Raw genomic sequence first — 17347 nt, forward strand, 5'->3', positions numbered from 1 at the left:
CTGTACAGCTGTATAATGAGGCCCAGGCTTTATAGTGAAGGGACAGGAGTGAGGGCCTGATCCCAGGAGCTACAGTCTGAGGAAAGGTCAAACAAGCCTTCACTAGACCCCTGTGCAGTTGTATAATGAGGCCCAGGCTTTATAGTGAAGGGACAGGAGTGAGGGCCTGTGCCCAGGAGCTACAGTCTGAGGAAAGGGCTTAAAAGCCTTCATTAGACCCCTGTAGAGCTGTATAATGAGGCAGAGGCTTTATAGTGAAAGGACAGGAGTGAGGGTCTGATCCCAGGAGCTACAGTCTGAGGAAAGGGCTAAAAAGCCTTCACTAGACCCCTGTGCAGCTGTATAATGAGGCCCAGGCTTTATAGTGAAGGGACAGGAGTGAGGGCCTGTGCCCAGGAGCTAGTCTGAGGAAAGGGCTAAAAAGCCTTCACTAGACCCCTGTACAGCTGTATAATGAGACTCAGGCTTTATAGTGAAGGGACAGGAGTGAGGGCCTGTTCTCAGGAGCTACAGTCTGAGGAAAGGGCTAAAAAGCCTTCACTAGACCCCTGTACAGCTGTATAATGAAGCCAAGGCTTTATAGTGAAAGGCCAGGAGTGAGGGTCTGTTCCCAGGAGCTACAGTCTGAGGAAAGAGCTAAAAAGTCTTCACTAGACCCCTGTACAGCTGTATAATGAGGCCCAGGCTTTATAGTGAAGGGACAGGAGTGAGGGCCTGTGCCCAGGAGCTACAGTCTGAGGAAAGGGCTAAAAAGCCTTCACTAGACCACTGTACAGCTGTATAATGAGGCCCAGGCTTTATAGTGAAGGGACAGGAGTGAGGGCCTGTGCCCAGGAGCTACAGTCTGAGGAAAGGGCTAAAAAGCCTTCACTAGACCCCTGTACAGCTGTATAATGAGGCCCAGGCTTTATAGTGAAGGGACAGGAGTGAGGGCCTGTGCCCAGGAGCTACAGTCTGAGGAAAGGGCTAAAAAGCCTTCACTAGACCCCTGTACAGCTGTATAATGAGGCCCAGGCTTTATAGTGAAGGGACAGGAGTGAGGGCCTGTGCCCAGGAGCTACAGTCTGAGGAAAGGGCTAAAAAGCCTTCACTAGACCCCTGTACAGCTGTATAATGAGGGACAGGCTTTATAGTGAAAGGACAGGAGTGAGGACCTGTTCCCAGGAGCTACAGTCTGAGGAAAGGGCTAAAAAGCCTTCATTAGACCCCTGTACAGCTGTATAATGAGGCCCAGGCTTTATAGTGAAAGGACAGGAGTGAGGGCCTGATCCCAGGAGCTACAGTCTGAGGAAAGGGCTAAAAAGCCTTCATTAGACCCCTGTACAGCTGTATAATGAGGCCCAGGCTTTATAGTGAAGGGACAGGAGTGAGGGCCTGTGCCAAGGAGCTACAGTCTGAGGAAAGGGCTAAAAAGCCTTCATTAGACCCATGTACAGCTGTATAATGAGGCCCAGGCTTTATAGTGAAAGGACAGGAGTGAGGGCCTGATCCCAGGAGCTACAGTCTGAGGAAAGGGCTTAAAAGCCTTCATTAGACCCCTGTACAGCTGTATAATGAGGCAGAGGCTTTATAGTGAAAGGACAGGAGCGAGGGTCTGATCCCAGGAGCTACAGTCTGAGGAAAGGGCTAAAAAGCCTTCACTAGACCCCTGTGCAGCTGTATAATGAGGCCCAGGCTTTATAGTGAAGGGACAGGAGTGAGGGCCTGTGCCCAGGAGCTAGTCTGAGTAAAGGGCTAAAAAGCCTTCACTAGACCCCTGTACAGCTGTATAATGAGACTCAGGCTTTATAGTGAAGGGACAGGAGTGAGGGCCTGTTCTCAGGAGCTACAGTCTGAGGAAAGGGCTAAAAAGCCTTCACTAGACCCCTGTACAGCTGTATAATGAAGCCAAGGCTTTATAGTGAAAGGCCAGGAGTGAGGGTCTGTTCCCAGGAGCTACAGTCTGAGGAAAGAGCTAAAAAGTCTTCACTAGACCCCTGTACAGCTGTATAATGAGGCCCAGGCTTTACAGTGAAGGGACAGGAGTGAGGGCCTGTGCCCAGGAGCTACAGTCTGAGGAAAGGGCTAAAAAGCCTTCACTAGACCCCTGTACAGCTGTATAATGAGGCCCAGGCTTTATAGTGAAGGGACAGGAGTGAGGGCCTGTGCCCAGGAGCTACAGTCTGAGGAAAGGGCTAGAAAGCCTTCACTAGACCCCTGTACAGCTGTATAATGAGGCCCAGGCTTTATAGTGAAGGGACAGGAGTGAGGGCCTGTGCCCAGGAGCTACAGTCTGAGGAAAGGGCTAAAAAGCCTTCACTAGACCCCTGTACAGCTGTATAATGAGGCCCAGGCTTTATAGTGAAGGGACAGGAGTGAGGGCCTGTGCCCAGGAGCTACAGTCTGAGGAAAGGGCTAAAAAGCCTTCACTAGACCCCTGTACAGCTGTATAATGAGGCCCAGGCTTTATAGTGAAAGGACAGGAGTGAGGGCCTGTTACCAGGAGCTACAGTCTGAGGAAAGGGCTAAAAAGCCTTCATTAGACCCCTGTACAGCTGTATAATGAGGCCCAGGCTTTATAGTGAAGGGACAGGAGTGAGGGCCTGATCCCAGGAGCTACAGTCTGAGGAAAGGGCTAAAAAGCCTTCATTAGACCCCTGTACAGCTGTATAATGAGGCAGAGGATTTATAGTGAAAGGACAGGAGTGAGGGCCTGTTCCCAGGAGCTACAGACTGAGGAAATGGCTAAAAAGCCTTCACTAGACCCCTGTACAGCTGTATAATGAGGCCCAGGCTTTATAGTGAAGGGACAGGAGTGAGGGCCTGTTCCCAGGAGCTACAGACTGAGGAAATGGCTAAAAAGCCTTCACTAGACCACTGTACAGCTGTATAATGAGGCCCAGGCTTTATAGTGAAGGGACAGGAGTGAGGGCCTGATCCCAGGAGCTACAGTCTGAGGAAAGGTCAAACAAGCCTTCACTAGACCCCTGTGCAGTTGTATAATGAGGCCCAGGCTTTATAGTGAAGGGACAGGAGTGAGGGCCTGTGCCCAGGAGCTACAGACTGAGGAAAGGGCTAAAAAGCCTTCACTAGACCCCTGTACAGCTGTATAATGAGGCCCAGGCTTTATAGTGAAGGGACAGGAGTGAGGGCCTGTGCCCAGGAGCTACAGACTGAGGAAAGGGATAAAAAGCCTTCACTAGACCCCTGTACAGCTGTATAATGAGGCCTAGGCTTTATAGTGAAGGGACAGGAGTGAGGGCCTGTTCCCAGGAGCTACAGACTGAGGAAAGGGATAAAAAGCCTTCACTAGACCCCTGTACAGCTGTATAATGAGACCCAGGCTTTATACAGAAGGGACAGGAATGAGGGCCTGTTCCCAGGAGCTACAGTCTGAGGAAAGGGCTAAAAAGCCTTCACTAGACCCCTGTACAGCTGTATAATGAGACCCAGGATTTATAGTGAAGGGTCAGGAGTGAGGGACAGTTCCCAGGAGCTACAGTCTGAGGAAAGGGCTAAAAAGCCTTCACTAGACCCCTGCACAGCTGTATAATGAGGCCCAGGCTTTATAGTGAGGGGACAGGAGTGAGGGTCTGATCCCAGGAGCTACAGTCTCGGGAAAGGGCTAAAAAGCCTTCACTAGACCCCTGTACAGCTGTATAATGAGACCCAGGCTTTATACAGAAGGGACAGGAGTGAGGGCCTGCTCCCAGGAGCTACAGACCGAGGAAAGGGCTAAAAAGCCTTCACTAGACCACTGTACAGCTGTATAATGAGGCCCAGGCTTTATACAGAAGGGACAGGAGTGAGGGCCTGTTCCCAGGAGCTACAGACCGAGGAAAGGGCTAAAAAGCCTTCAATAGACCCTTGTACAGCTGTATAATGAGGCCCATGCTTTATAGTGAAGGGACTAGAGTGAGGGCCTGTGCCCAGGAGCTACAGTCTGAGGAAAGGGCTAAAAAGCCTTCACTAGACCCCTGTACAGCTGTATAATGAGGCCCAGGCTTTATAGTGAAAGGACAGGAGTGAGGGCCTGTTCCCAGGAGCTACAGTCTGAGGAAAGGGCTAAAAAGCCTTCACTAGACCCCTGTACAGCTGTATAAAGAGGCCCAGGCTTTATAGTGAAGGGACAGGAGTGAGGGCCTGTGCCCAGGAGCTACAGTCTGAGGAAAGAGCTAAAAAGCCTTCACTAGACCCCTGTACAGCTGTATAATGAGGCCCAGGCTTTATAGTGAAGGGACAGGAGTGAGGGCCTGTGCCCAGGAGCTACAGTCTGAGGAAAGAGCTAAAAAGCCTTCACTAGACCCCTGTACAGCTGTATAATGAGGCCCAGGCTTTATAGTGAAGGGACAGGAGTGAGGGCCTGTACCCAGGAGCTACAGTCTGAGGAAAGGGCAAAAAAACCTTCACTAGACCCCTGTACAGCTGTATAATGAGGCCCAGGCTTTATATAGAAGGGACAGGAGTGAGGGCCTGTTCCCAGGAGCTACAGTCTGAGGAAAGGGCTAAAAAGCCTTCACTAGACCCCTGTACAGCTGTATAATGAGGCCCAGGCTTTATAGTGAAGGGACAGGAGTGAGGGCCTGTTCCCAGGAGCTACAGTCTGAGGAAAGGGCAAAAAAGCCTTCACTAGACCCCTGTACAGCTGTATAATGAGGCCCAGGCTTTATACAGAAGGGACAGGAGTGAGGGCCTGTTCCCAGGAGCTACAGTCTGAGGAAAGGGCTAAAAAGCCTTCACTAGACCCCTGTACAGCTGTATAATGAGGCCCAGGCTTTATAGTGAAGGGACAGGAGTGAGGGCCTGTTCCCAGGAGCTACAGTCTGAGGAAAGGGCTAAAAAGCCTTCACTAGACCCCTGTACAGCTGTATAATGAGACCCAGGATTAATAGTGAAGGGTCAGGAGTGAGGGACATTTCCCAGAAGCTACAGTCTGAGGAAAGGGCTAAAAAGCCTTCTCTAGACCCCTGCACAGCTGTATAATGAGGCCCAGGCTTTATAGTGAGGGGACAGGAGTGAGGGTCTGATCCCAGGAGCTACAGTCTCGGGAAAGGGCTAAAAAGCCTTCACTAGACCCCTGTACAGCTGTATAATGAGACCCAGGCTTTATACAGAAGGGACAGGAGTGAGGGCCTGTTCCCAGGAGCTACAGACCGAGGAAAGGGCTAAAAAGCCTTCACTAGACCCCTGTACAGCTGTATAATGAGGCCCAGGCTTTATAGTGAAGGGACAGGAGTGAGGGCCTGTGCCCAGGAGCTACAGTCTGAGGAAAGGGCTAAAAAGCCTTCAATAGATCCCTGTACAGCTGTATAATGAGGCCCATGCTTTATAGTGAAGGGACTAGAGTGAGGGCCTGTGCCCAGGAGCTACAGTCTGAGGAAAGGGCTAAAAAGCCTTCACTAGACCCCTGTACAGCTGTATAATGAGGCCCAGGCTTTATAGTGAAGGGACAGGAGTGAGGGCCTGTTCCCAGGAGCTACAGTCTGAGGAAAGAGCTAAAAAGCCTTCACTAGACCCCTGTACAGCTGTATAATGAGGCCCAGGCTTTATAGTGAAGGGACAGGAGTGAGGGCCTGTTCCCAGGAGCTACAGTCTGAGGAAAGAGCTAAAAAGCCTTCACTAGACCCCTGTACAGCTGTATAATGAGGCCAAGGCTTTATAGTGAAGGGACAGTAGTGAGGGTCTGTTCCCAGGAGCTACAGTCTGAGGAAAGGGCTAAAAGCCTTCACTAGACCCCTGTACAGCTGTATAATGAGGCCCAGGCTTTATAGTGAAGGGACAGGAGTGAGGGCCTGTACCCAGGAGCTACAGTCTGATGAAAGGGCAAAAAAGCCTTCACTAGACCCCTGTACAGCTGTATAATGAGGCCCAGGCTTTATAGGAGTGAGGGTCTGTTCCCAGGAGCTACAGTCTGAGGAAAGGGCTGAAAAGCCTTCACTAGACCCCTGCACAGCTGTATAATGAGGCCCAGGCTTTATAGTGAAGGGACAGGAGTGAGGGCCTGTTCCCAGGAGCTACAGACCGAGGAAAGGGCTAAAAAGCCTTCACTAGACCCCTGTACAGCTGTATAATGAGACCCAGGCTTTATACAGAAGGGACAGGAGTGAGGGCCTGTTCCCAGGAGCTACAGTCTGAGGAAAGGGCTAAAAAGCCTTCACTAGACCCCTGTACAGCTGTATAATGAGGCCCAGGCTTTATCGTGAAGGGACAGGAGTGAGGGCGTGTTCCCAGGAGCTACAGTCTGTTGAAAGGGCTAAAAAGCCTTCACTAGACCCCTGTACAGCTGTATAATGAGGCAGAGGCTTTATAGTGAAAGGACAGGAGCGAGGGTCTGTGCCCAGGAGCTACAGTCTGAGGAAAGGGCTAAAAAGCCTTCACTAGACCCCTGTACAGCTGTATAATGAGGCCCAGGCTTTATAGTGAAGGGACAGGAGTGAGGGCCTGTGCCCAGGAGCTACAGTCTGAGGAAAGAGCTAAAATGCCTTCACTAGACCCCTGTACAGCTGTATAATGAGGCCCAGGCTTTATAGTGAAGGGACAGGAGTGAGGGCCTGTGCCCAGGAGCTACAGTCTGAGGAAAGAGCTAAAAAGCCTTCACTAGACCCCTGTACAGCTGTATAATGAGGCCCAGGCTTTATAGTGAAGGGACAGGAGTGAGCGCCTGTACCCAGGAGCTACAGTCTGAGGAAAGGGCAAAAAAGCCTTCACTAGACCCCTGTACAGCTGTATAATGAGGCCCAGGCTTTATAGTGAAGGGACAGGAGTGAGGGCCTGTGCCCAGGAGCTACAGTCTGAGGAAAGGGCTAAAAAGCCTTCACTAGACCCCTGTACAGCTGTATAATGAGGCCCAGGCTTTATACAGAAGGGACAGGAGTGAGGGCCTGATCCCAGGAGCTACAGTCTGAGGAAAGGGCTAAAAAGCCTTCACTAGACCCCTGTACAGCTGTAAAATGAGGCCCAGGCTTTATAGTGAAGGGACAGGAGTGAGCGCCTGTACCCAGGAGCTACAGTCTGAGGAAAGGGCAAAAAAGCCTTCACTAGACCCCTGTACAGCTGTATAATGAGGCCCAGGCTTTATAGTGAAGGGACAGGAGTGAGGGCCTGTACCCAGGAGCTACAGTCTGAGGAAAGAGCTAAAAAGCCTTCACTAGACCCCTGTACAGCTGTATAATGAGGCCCAGGCTTTATACAGAAGGGACAGGAGTGAGGGCCTGATCCCAGGAGCTACAGTCTGAGGAAAGGGCTAAAAAGCCTTCACTAGACCCCTGTACAGCTGTATAATGAGGCCCAGGCTTTATAGTGAAGGGACAGGAGTGAGCGCCTGTACCCAGGAGCTACAGTCTGAGGAAAGGGCAAAAAAGCGTTCACTAGACCCCTGTACAGCTGTATAATGAGGCCCAGGCTTTATAGTGAAGGGACAGGAGTGAGCGCCTGTACCCAGGAGCTACAGTCTGAGGAAAGAGCTAAAAAGCCTTCACTAGACCCCTGTACAGCTGTATAATGAGGCCCAGGCTTTATAGTGAAGGGACAGGAGGGAGAAAATTGGGGAAAGGAGCCAGAAGAGCCGGACTGCCCATCACTAACCTGCAGAGCCGCACTCCACATATATGGCTGCTCTGTGCGCACAGGACCTGTGATGAGGTCACAGGAGGGGAGGAGTCAGGGGTCACATGATCAGGGGCCTCAGTGTGTGCAGGACTCTGCTGTGCTGGTTGTCATGGTGCTGGATGAGGGGAAGTTTCTGTGTGGGGTCAGGAGGGGTTTACAGGGTGGATGTAGCAGAGCCGCGTGTGTACGAGGTGTACGGAGCGGAGCCATGTGTGTACGAGGTGTACGGAGCGGAGCCATGTGTGTACGAGGTGTACGGAGCGGAGCCGTGTGTGTACGAGGTGTACGGAGCGGAGCCGTGTGTGTACGAGGTGTACGGAGCGGAGCCGTGTGTATACGAGGTGTACGGAGCGGAGCCGTGTGTGTACAAGGTGTACGGAGCGGAGCCGTGTGTGTACGAGGTGTACGGAGCGGAGCCGTGTGTATACGAGGTGTACGGAGAGGAGCCGTGTGTGTACGAGGTGTACGGAGCGGAGCCGTGTGTGTACGAGGTGTACGGAGCGGAGCCGTGTGTGTACGAGGTGTACGGAGCGGAGCCGTGTGTGTACGAGGTGTACGGAGCGGAGCCGTGTGTGTACGAGGTGTACGGAGCGGAGCCGTGTGTGTACGAGGTGTACGGAGCGGAGCCGTGTGTGTACGAGGTGTACGGAGCGGAGCCCTGTGTGTACGAGGTGTACGGAGCGGAGCCGTGTGTGTACGAGGTGTACGGAGCGGAGCCGTGTGTATAGGAGGTGTACGGAGAGGAGCCGTGTGTGTACGAGGTGTACGGAGAGTAGCCGTGTGTGTACGAGGTGTACGGAGCGGAGCCGTGTGTGTACGAGGTGTACGGAGCGGAGCCGTGTGTGTACGAGGTGTACGGAGCGGAGCCGTGTGTGTACGAGGTGTACGGAGCGGAGCCGTGTGTGTACGAGGTGTACGGAGCGGAGCCGTGTGTGTACGAGGTGTACGGAGCGGAGCCGTGTGTGTACGAGGTGTACGGAGCGGAGCCGTGTGTGTACGAGGTGTACGGAGAGGAGCCGTGTGTACGAGGTGTACGGAGCGGAGCCGTGTGTGTACGAGGTGTACGGAGCGGAGCCGTGTGTGTACGAAGTGTACGGAGCGGAGCCGCGTGTGTAAGAGGTGTACGGAGCGGAGCCGTGTGTGTACGAGGTGTACTGAGCGGAGCCGTGTGTATACGGAGCGGAGCCGCGTGTGTATGAGGTGTACGGAGCGGAGCCGTGTGTGTACGAGGTGTACGGAGAGGAGCCGTGTGTACGAGGTGTACGGAGCGGAGCCCTGTGTGTACGAGGTGTATGGAGCGGAGCCGTGTGTGTACAAGGTGTACGGAGCGGAGCCGTGTGTGTACAAGGTGTACGGAGCGGAGCCGTGTGTGTACGAGGTGTACGGAGCGGAGCCGCATGTGTACAAGGTGTACGGAGCGGAGCCGCATGTGTAAGAGGAGTAAGGAGCGGAGCCGCATGTGTAAGAGGAGTAAGGAGCGGAGCCATGTGTACGAGGTGTACGGAGCGGAGCCGCGTGTGTACGAGGTGTACGGAGCGGAGCCGCGTGTGTACGAGGTGTACGGAGCGGAGCCGCGTGTGTACGAGGTGTACGGAGCGGAGCCGCGTGTGTACGAGCGGAGCCGCGTGTGTACGAGGTGTACGGAGCGGAGCCGCGTGTGTACGAGGTGTACGGAGACGAGCCGCGTGTGTACGAGGTGTACGGAGCCGAGCCGCGTGTGTACGAGGTGTACGGAGCGGAGCCGCGTGTGTACGAGGTGTACGGAGCAGAGCCGCGTGTGTACGAGGTGTACGGAGCGGAGCCGCGTGTGTACGAGGTGTACGGAGCCGAGCCGCATGTGTACGAGGTGTACGGAGCCGAGCCGCGTGTGTACGAGGTGTACGGAGCCGAGCCGCGTGTGTACGAGGTGTACGGAGCCGAGCCGCGTGTGTACGAGGTGTACGGAGCCGAGCCTTGTGTGTACGAGGTGTACGGAGCAGAGCCACGTGTGTACGAGGTATACGGAGCGGAGCCGCATGTGTACAGTACGAGGTGTACGGAGCGGAGCCGCATGTGATCGCCGTGTTCACAATTGTGCATGTCACATTTGTGTTTTTAATCCGTTTTTTTCCTTGCTTTGCATGGTTTGGGAGACCCCACCCCTCTCTTGTGTGACGTGCACATAAGAGCTGTCTCAGACCACAAGCCCATACTAGGGAGTGGCCTGTCTGAATCCTGTTCATATTAGACACTGTTCACATGTTCAGGTTTTTAATACATTAGATAGGGACTGCTTCAATAGGAGTTACTGTTGTGAGCTCATTTTCTCATTCACCTTTGATGTCCAATGAACTCCCTCTGCTGGTGAAAGGAGGTGGTGAAACTGATTTGGATGGGAGAAACCTGTCACCTGAACAGGGGGATTGCGATTGGACATCTGGAATCTCTGAGTGGATATAAGGCAGCCGACGCCCTGTAGGGTTGCTGGTGATTTCTCCACTCTGAGCTCTGGCCTCCAGTTCAGTTCCTGTCTTCTAAAGCTAAGTTTTGCTCTGTTATTGTTCCATGAGATTTTGTCTGATTTGCTTAGTTTTGTGTTCTGCCAGCCCCGGCTGGGGCTCTGTTGAATTTCCATTTTTGTCCCTGATCGGTTAAATCTCTTTTGCTCTGTCTTCAGAATATATCGGAGTGCTGACATAGGGATTTTGAAGTCTAGAGACTTCAGGGCCGTTTTTCCTATCAGACGTGTTGGGACATTTTTGGTAGGGTTTTTTCTGTCCTTTCCTATCTAGTTAGTTGGGCCCCATCGTTTGCTCTGCCTGTCTTTCTGTCTGTGTTTGTGTTTTCATCTGTTTTCACCGACAATACATGTTGGGGGCTGTCTATTGCTTTGGGGGTCTGCTCTGGGGCAGTTTAGATTTCCCCTTTCTTTCTTTAGGCTTATTTAATTCTCTGGCTGTGAAGAGGCGTCTAGGACCACCATAGGATCGCTCCACGGCTACTGTTAGTTGTGAATAGGATCAGGGGTCTGCAATCCGCTAGCTACCAACCTCTCTGGTTTTCTGGACTTAGCTTGCATTTTTGTTTTTTCCTCCTCTGGTGACTCAAAATAACAGAATCACCAGCCATACCGCAGATTCTAGGGTACTCAATAGCAGGAAAGAATTGTAAAAAAAAAAAAATAAAAGTCAGAATTGTTTTTTTTTTCTAATGTATATTTTTTCCTCTTTTTCTCTGGGGCCGTAGGAGGAATTTTTTCTTAATGGAGATTAAGCAATTGTCTGATCGTGTGGAGCAGCTCGCTGCTGAAGTGCGGGGAATTTCCGCCTATCTTGCTCATTCACATGCTGCTGAACCAAAGATCCCTACTCCTGATGTGTTTTTTGGGGATCGGTCTAAATTTTTGAAATTTAAGAATAATTGTAAATTATTTCTTGCCTTGAAGCCTAGCTCATCGGGGAGCTCTGTGCAGCAGGTTAAAATTGTCATCTCTTTGCTGCGCGGCGATCCCCAGGATTGGATGTTTTCTTTGACACCTGATGATCCTATTCTAACTAATGTGGATGCATTTTTTCAAGCCTTGGGGTTGTTGTATGATGAACCTAATGCTATTGATCAAGCTGAAAAAGTCCTGTTGGGATTGAGCCAGGGTCAGGATTCTGCAGTTGTACTGTCAAAAATTCCGAAAGTGGGCGGTCCTTACTACCTGGAATGATGGTGCCTTGGCAGCTCTGTTTCGGAAGGGTTTGTCAGAAACCGTAAAAGATACTATGGTGGGATTTCCTGTTCCCTCAGGTCTTGATGATTCTATGTCATTAGCCATTCAGGTTGATCGGCGTTTACGTGAACGTAAAATTACACGAGAAATGTTGCCACCTGTTGAACAAATGTGTGAACCTATGCAATGTGATAGAGTTTTGTCTAGGACGCAACGTCAGGAGTTCAGAAGGCGTAATAAGCTGTGTTTTTTCTGTGGAGATGCCTCTCATAATATTTCTGTCTGCTCTAAATGAGAGAAACGTTTTGCACACACATTTGCTGTGGGTGGTGTACAACCTAAGTTTCTTCTGGCAATTACTCTGATCTGCTCCCTGTCCACATTTTCCGCCAAGGCTTTTGTGGATTCAGGAGCGGTTCTGAACCTGATGGACTTGGATTTTGCTAAACGTTGTGGGTTTCCTATGACACCTCTACGGACGCCTATCCCTTTGAGGGGTATTGATGCTACTCCTTTGTCGAAGAATAAACCTCAGTTTTGGACCCAGGTGGTAATGCGGGTCGCCCCAGACCATCAAGAAAATTGCAGATTTTTGGTGTTGCATAATTTGCATGATACCATTGTTCTGGGATTTCCCTGGTTGCAAATCCATAATCCAGTTTTGGATTGGAAATCTGTGTCTGTGGTGAGTTGGGGTTGTCGGTGTGCCCTTAGTGACACTCCTGTTTTCTCCACCTCTCCCCAGTCGCATGATGTTCCTGACTATTTGGCGGACTTTTATGATGTATTTAGTGAGAATGAGTCTGCGTCTTTGCCTCCTCATAGGAGTTATGACTGTGCAATTGAGCTGAGCCCTGGGTGTAAATTTCCCAAGGGTCGACTTTTCAATTTATCTGTACCCGAGCACGAGGCTATGCGATCTTATATTAAGGAGTCATTGGAGAGGGGTCATATTAGACCATCCTCTTCACTCTTGGGTGCTGTTTTTTTTTTCGTGGCCAAGAAAGATGGTTCATTAAGGCCTTGTATTGACTATCGTTCCCTCAACAAAATTACTGTTAAATATCAGTATCCGTTACCCCTGATTTCTGATCTATTCTCCAGAGTTAAAGGTGCTTGCTGGTTTACCAAGCTTGACCTCAGGGGGCGTATAATCTTATTCGCATTAAGCATGGGGATGAATGGAAGACGGCGTTTAATACTCCGGAGGGACATTTTGAGTACCTGGTGATGCCTTTTGGGCTCACTAATGCCCCTTCTGTCTTCCAGTGCTTCATGAATTATATTTTCCGGGACTTTGTGGATACATTTTTGATCATCTATCTGGATGATATTTTGATCTTTTCCAGGGATTGGGACTCTCATGTGGAACATGTTCGGACTGTGTTACGGATTTTGAGGGAGAATTCCCTGTATGTTAAGGGGTCGAAATGCCTTTTTGGTGTACAGAGGATTTCATTTTTGGGATTTATTTTGTCTCCATCAACTATTGAAATGGACCTGGCCAAGGTACAGGCCATTTATGATTGGGTTCAGCCCACTTCTTTGAAGGCCCTCCAGAAGTTTTTGGGTTTTGCTAATTTTTATCGTAAATTTATAGCTAATTTTTCTGGTATTGCCAAACCATTGACTGATTTGACTAAGAAGGGTGCTGATGTGCTGAATTGGTCTCCAGAGGCTGTTTCTTCCTTTCAGGAGCTGAAGCGGAGGTTCACTTCTGCTCCGGTTTTGCGGCAACCTGATGTCTCACTCCCGTTTCAGGTAGAGGTGGACGCTTCTGAGATTGGTGCAGAAGCTGTTTTGTCCCAAAAAGATCCGGTAACATCTAAAATGAATCCCTGTGCTTTCTTTTCCCGAAAGTTCTCCCCATCTGAACGCAACTATGATGTGGGGAATCGGGAACTGTTAGCCATAAAATGGGCATTTGAGGAGTGGAGACATTGGTTGGAGGGAGCTAGACATCAAGTCGTGGTCCTGACTGACCACAAGAATTTGATTTACCTTGAGTCGGCCAAACGCTTGAATCCTAGACCGGCTAGGTGGGCCTTGTTTTTCACACGTTTTGATTTTGTGGTCTCTTTTCTTCCGGGCACTAAGAATGTCAAGGCAGACACCCTCTCTAGGAGTTTTTTTGCTGATTCTCCTATTGTGACCAAGCCTGCTACCAACTTAGGTGAGGGGGTAGTTCTTTCTGCCATCTCACCCGATTTGAGACGTGCTCTGAAAGAGTTTCAGGAGGACAAACCTGAGCGTTGTCCCATTGGAAAATTGTATGTTCCTGACCAGTGGAGGAAGAGAGTAATGTCTGAAGTTCATTGCTCCGCATTGGCTGGTCATCCAGGTATTTTTGGTACTAAAGATTTGATGAGTCGGTCTTTTTGGTGGCCCGCCTTATCTCGTGATGTCAGGAATTATGTGCAGTCCTGTGGGACTTGCTCCCGGTCTAAACCTTTTTCTCACTCTAGTGGGTTGTTGATGCCTTTGCCGGTGCCCAGGAGGCCATGGACCCATATTTCAATGGATTTTATTTCTGATCTGCCTGTCTCTCAGAGAATGACTGTTATCTGGGTGATTTGTGGTAGATTCTCTAAGATGGTCCATCTTGTACCACTCCCTAAGTTGCCATCTTCCTCAGAGTTGGTGCCCTTGTTTTCGCAACAGGTGGTTCTCTGGCATGGGATTCCTGAGAACATTGTATCTGACACAGGAGTTCAGTTTGTCTCTAGATTTTGGAGGACTTTTTGTTCCAAGCTGGGAATTCAGTTGTCCTCCTCTGCGTTTCACCCTCAGACCAATGGGCAGACGGAGAGAACAAACCAGACTTTGGAGTCTTATTTGAGATGTTTTATCTCTGCCGATCAGGATGATTGGGTCTCATTTTTGCCCTTGGCCGAATTTGCTTTAAATAATAGAGCTAGTTCTGCCACTTTGATGTCACCTTTTTTTTGTAACTTTGGGTTTCATCCTCGATTCTCTTCAGGGCAGGTGGAGTCTTCTGCCTGCCTAGGTGTTGACACTGTGGTGGAGAGAATGCACCAGATTTGGGACCAAGTGGTGGATAAGTTGTCTCTCTCCCAGGAAAAGGCCCAGCGGTTTTCCAACCGGCATAGGACCATTGGTCCCCGGTTTAAGGTGGGTGATATGGTTTGGTTGTCATCAAAGAATATCTCTATGAAGGTGGCTTCTCCAAAGTTTAAACCTAGATTTATTGGACCTTACAAGATTTTGGAGATTCTTAATCCGGTCTCTTTTTCGATTGGCTCTTCCTGTTACATTTAAGATCCATAACGTGTTTCATAAGTCTCTGTTGAAGATGTTTGTTGAGCCAGTAGTTCCTGTGGTGGCACCTCCTGACCCTGTATTGGTTGAAGGTAATGTGGAATATGAGGTTGAGAAGATACTGGATTATCGTCTGGCTAGACGGAGACTCCAGAATTTGTTTAAGTGGAAGGGTTATGTCCAGGAGGATAATTCTTGGGTCTCTGCATCTGATATTCATGTCGAAAGATTGGTTCTTGCTTTTCATCGGGCCCATCCTAATCGGCCTGGTGGCGTGGATGAGGGTTCGGTGACCCCTCCTCAAGGGGGAGGTACTGTTGTGAGCTCATTTTCTCGTTCACCTTTGATGTCCGATGAACTCCCTCTGCTGGTGAAAGGAGGTGGTGAAACTGATTTGGATGGGAGAAACCTGTCACCTGAACAGGTGGATTGCGATTGGACATCCGGAATCTCTGAGTGGATATAAGGCAGCCGACGCCCTGTAGGGTTGCTGGTGATTTCTCCGCTCTGAGCTCTGGCCTCCAGTTCAGTTCCTGTCTTCTAAAGCTAAGTTTTGCTCTGTTATTGTTCCATAAGATTTTGTCTGATTTGCTTAGTTTTGTGTTCTGCCAGCCCCGACTGGGGCCCTGCTGAATTTCCATTTTTGTCCCTGATTGGTTAAATCTCTTTTGCTCTGTCTTCAGAATATATCGGAGTGCTGATATAGGGATTTTGAAGTCTAGTGACTTCAGGGCCGTTTTTCCTATCAGACATGTTGAGACATTTTTGGTAGGGTTTTGCAGATTGCAGCCAGCATCTTTTCTGTCCTTTCCTATCTAGTTAGTTGGGCCCCATAGTTTGCTCTGCCTTTCTATCTGTGTTTGTGTTTTCATCTGTTTTCACCGACAATACATGTTGGGGGCTGTCTATTGCTTTGGGGTCTGCTCTGGGGCAGTTTAGATTTCCCCTTTCTTTCTTTAGGCTTATTTAGTTCTCTGGCTGTGAAGAGGCGTCTAGGACCACCGTAGGAACGCTCCACGGCTACTGTTAGTTGTTGTGAATAGGATCAGGGGTCTGCAATCCGCTAGCTACCAACCTCTCTGGTTTTCTGGACTTAGCTTGCATTTTTGTTTTTTCCTCCTCCGGTGACTCATTCATAACAGGTTACCTTGACGTGGTGGAGCAGCTTGATGTACATTTTTTTGCACAAAAAAAGTATCAACTAAATACCCTGTATTTGTTATCCAGCATTTGCTGATTACTGCCATTTTCTATTGCAGCGTATTTTTTCAAATCTGTCATTCTGTGTTTTCTTGTTGTATCTCAGTTAGTGGGTGGTGTGAGCATTGTCTGATCGACGTGTTCACAATTGTGCATGTCACATTTGTGTTTTTAATCCGTTTTTTTCCTTGCTTTGCATTGTTTGGGAGACTCCACCCCTCTCTTGTGTGATGTGCACATAAGAGTTGTCTCAGACCACAAGCCCATACTAGGGAGGGGCCTGTCTGAATCCTGTTCATATTCGACACTGTTCACATGTTCAGGTTTTTAATACATTAGATAGGGACTGCTTCGATAGGGGTTACCTTGACGTTTTGGAGCCGCTTGATGTACATTTAAGTATCAACTAAATACCCTGTATTTGTTATCCAGCACTTGCTGATTACTGCCATTTTTTATTGCAGAGTATTTTTGCAAATCTGTCATTCTGTGTTTTCTTGTTTTATCTCAGTTAGTGGGTGGTGTGAGTATTGTCTGATCGACGTGTTCACAATTGTGCATGTCACATTTGTGTTTTTAATCTGCTTTTTTCCTTGCTTTGCATGGTTTGGGAGACCCCACCCCTCTCTTGTGTGACGTGCAAATAAGAGCTGTCTCAGGCCACAAGCCCATATTAGGGAGTGGCCTGTCTGAATCCTTTTCATATTAGACACTGTTCACATGTTCAGATTTTTAATGCATTAGATAGGGACTGCTTCGATAGGGGTTACCTTGACGTGGTGGAGCAGCTTGATGTACTTTTTTTGCGCAGAAAAAGTATCAATTATATACCCTGTATTTGTTATCCAGCACTTGCTGATTACTGCCATTTTTTATTGCAGAGTATTTTTGCAAATCTGTCATTCTGTGTTTTCTTGTTATACCTTGTAATGAGCCAACTGTAAGACAAAACCTGGAAAAAAATCAACTCCGTGGAACAGAAAAGGGATCTGGTCTGATATGGAATTTAGGTTATTTATGAAAGAGGAAGAAATTGAGGATTTAAAGGACCAAGCAAGAATCTCTTGGAGGACAGACTGCAAACAACAGGCAGCATTCATCGGACATCCAGAGACCTGAGCATCCAAAGGTAGGACCATCCTGCAACCCCAAACAACCTATAGACGTCTTACAAATTAACCCTCTTAGAAATAAGGATTATAATTACTATATAACCACAAAAATGGAAAACCCAAATTTAGAAGGAGTAAATGAGCAAAGCACAGAGCTGGAGACACAGGACACCTGGGGGTCAGACATGGAGACACCACATGGGCAGAGGAGCAGTAAAGCCAGGAAAGGAATCACAATCAGAGAGAAACCAGAAACTCTTATTGCTGATTACACCAAAGAGGAAGATAAAAGAAAAAACAACCTGCTATTCTACACAGATCAACTCTCAGCCTGGCACACCACCCTGTGCAAACATTATAAATATATATTTAAGTGCAACACTAATAATGGCCGGCAGATTAAAATCAGAAGCCAAGCAGATGATGACACCAACTCACTTACCATAAGCCCATACAACGATGGCACCGTCAT

The 17347-nt window shown here is 49.2% G+C and overlaps 1 protein-coding gene across 1 annotated transcript in view; it reads right to left on the reverse strand.

The window, feature by feature from the left end:
- The window catches only part of LOC141079984 (uncharacterized), a 53196-nt gene extending 35849 nt beyond the window's left edge, over positions 1-17347 (reverse strand). The window contains exon 1 of the mRNA XM_073565416.1: positions 17318-17347. Coding sequence (XP_073421517.1) covers positions 17318-17347 — 30 coding nt within the window. The remainder of the gene's footprint in view (positions 1-17317) is intronic.

This window comes from Dendrobates tinctorius, unplaced genomic scaffold (assembly GCF_039654945.1).
Source record: "Dendrobates tinctorius isolate UK_male_01 unplaced genomic scaffold, ASM3965494v1 ptg000728l, whole genome shotgun sequence".
NCBI lineage: Eukaryota > Metazoa > Chordata > Amphibia > Anura > Dendrobatidae > Dendrobates > Dendrobates tinctorius.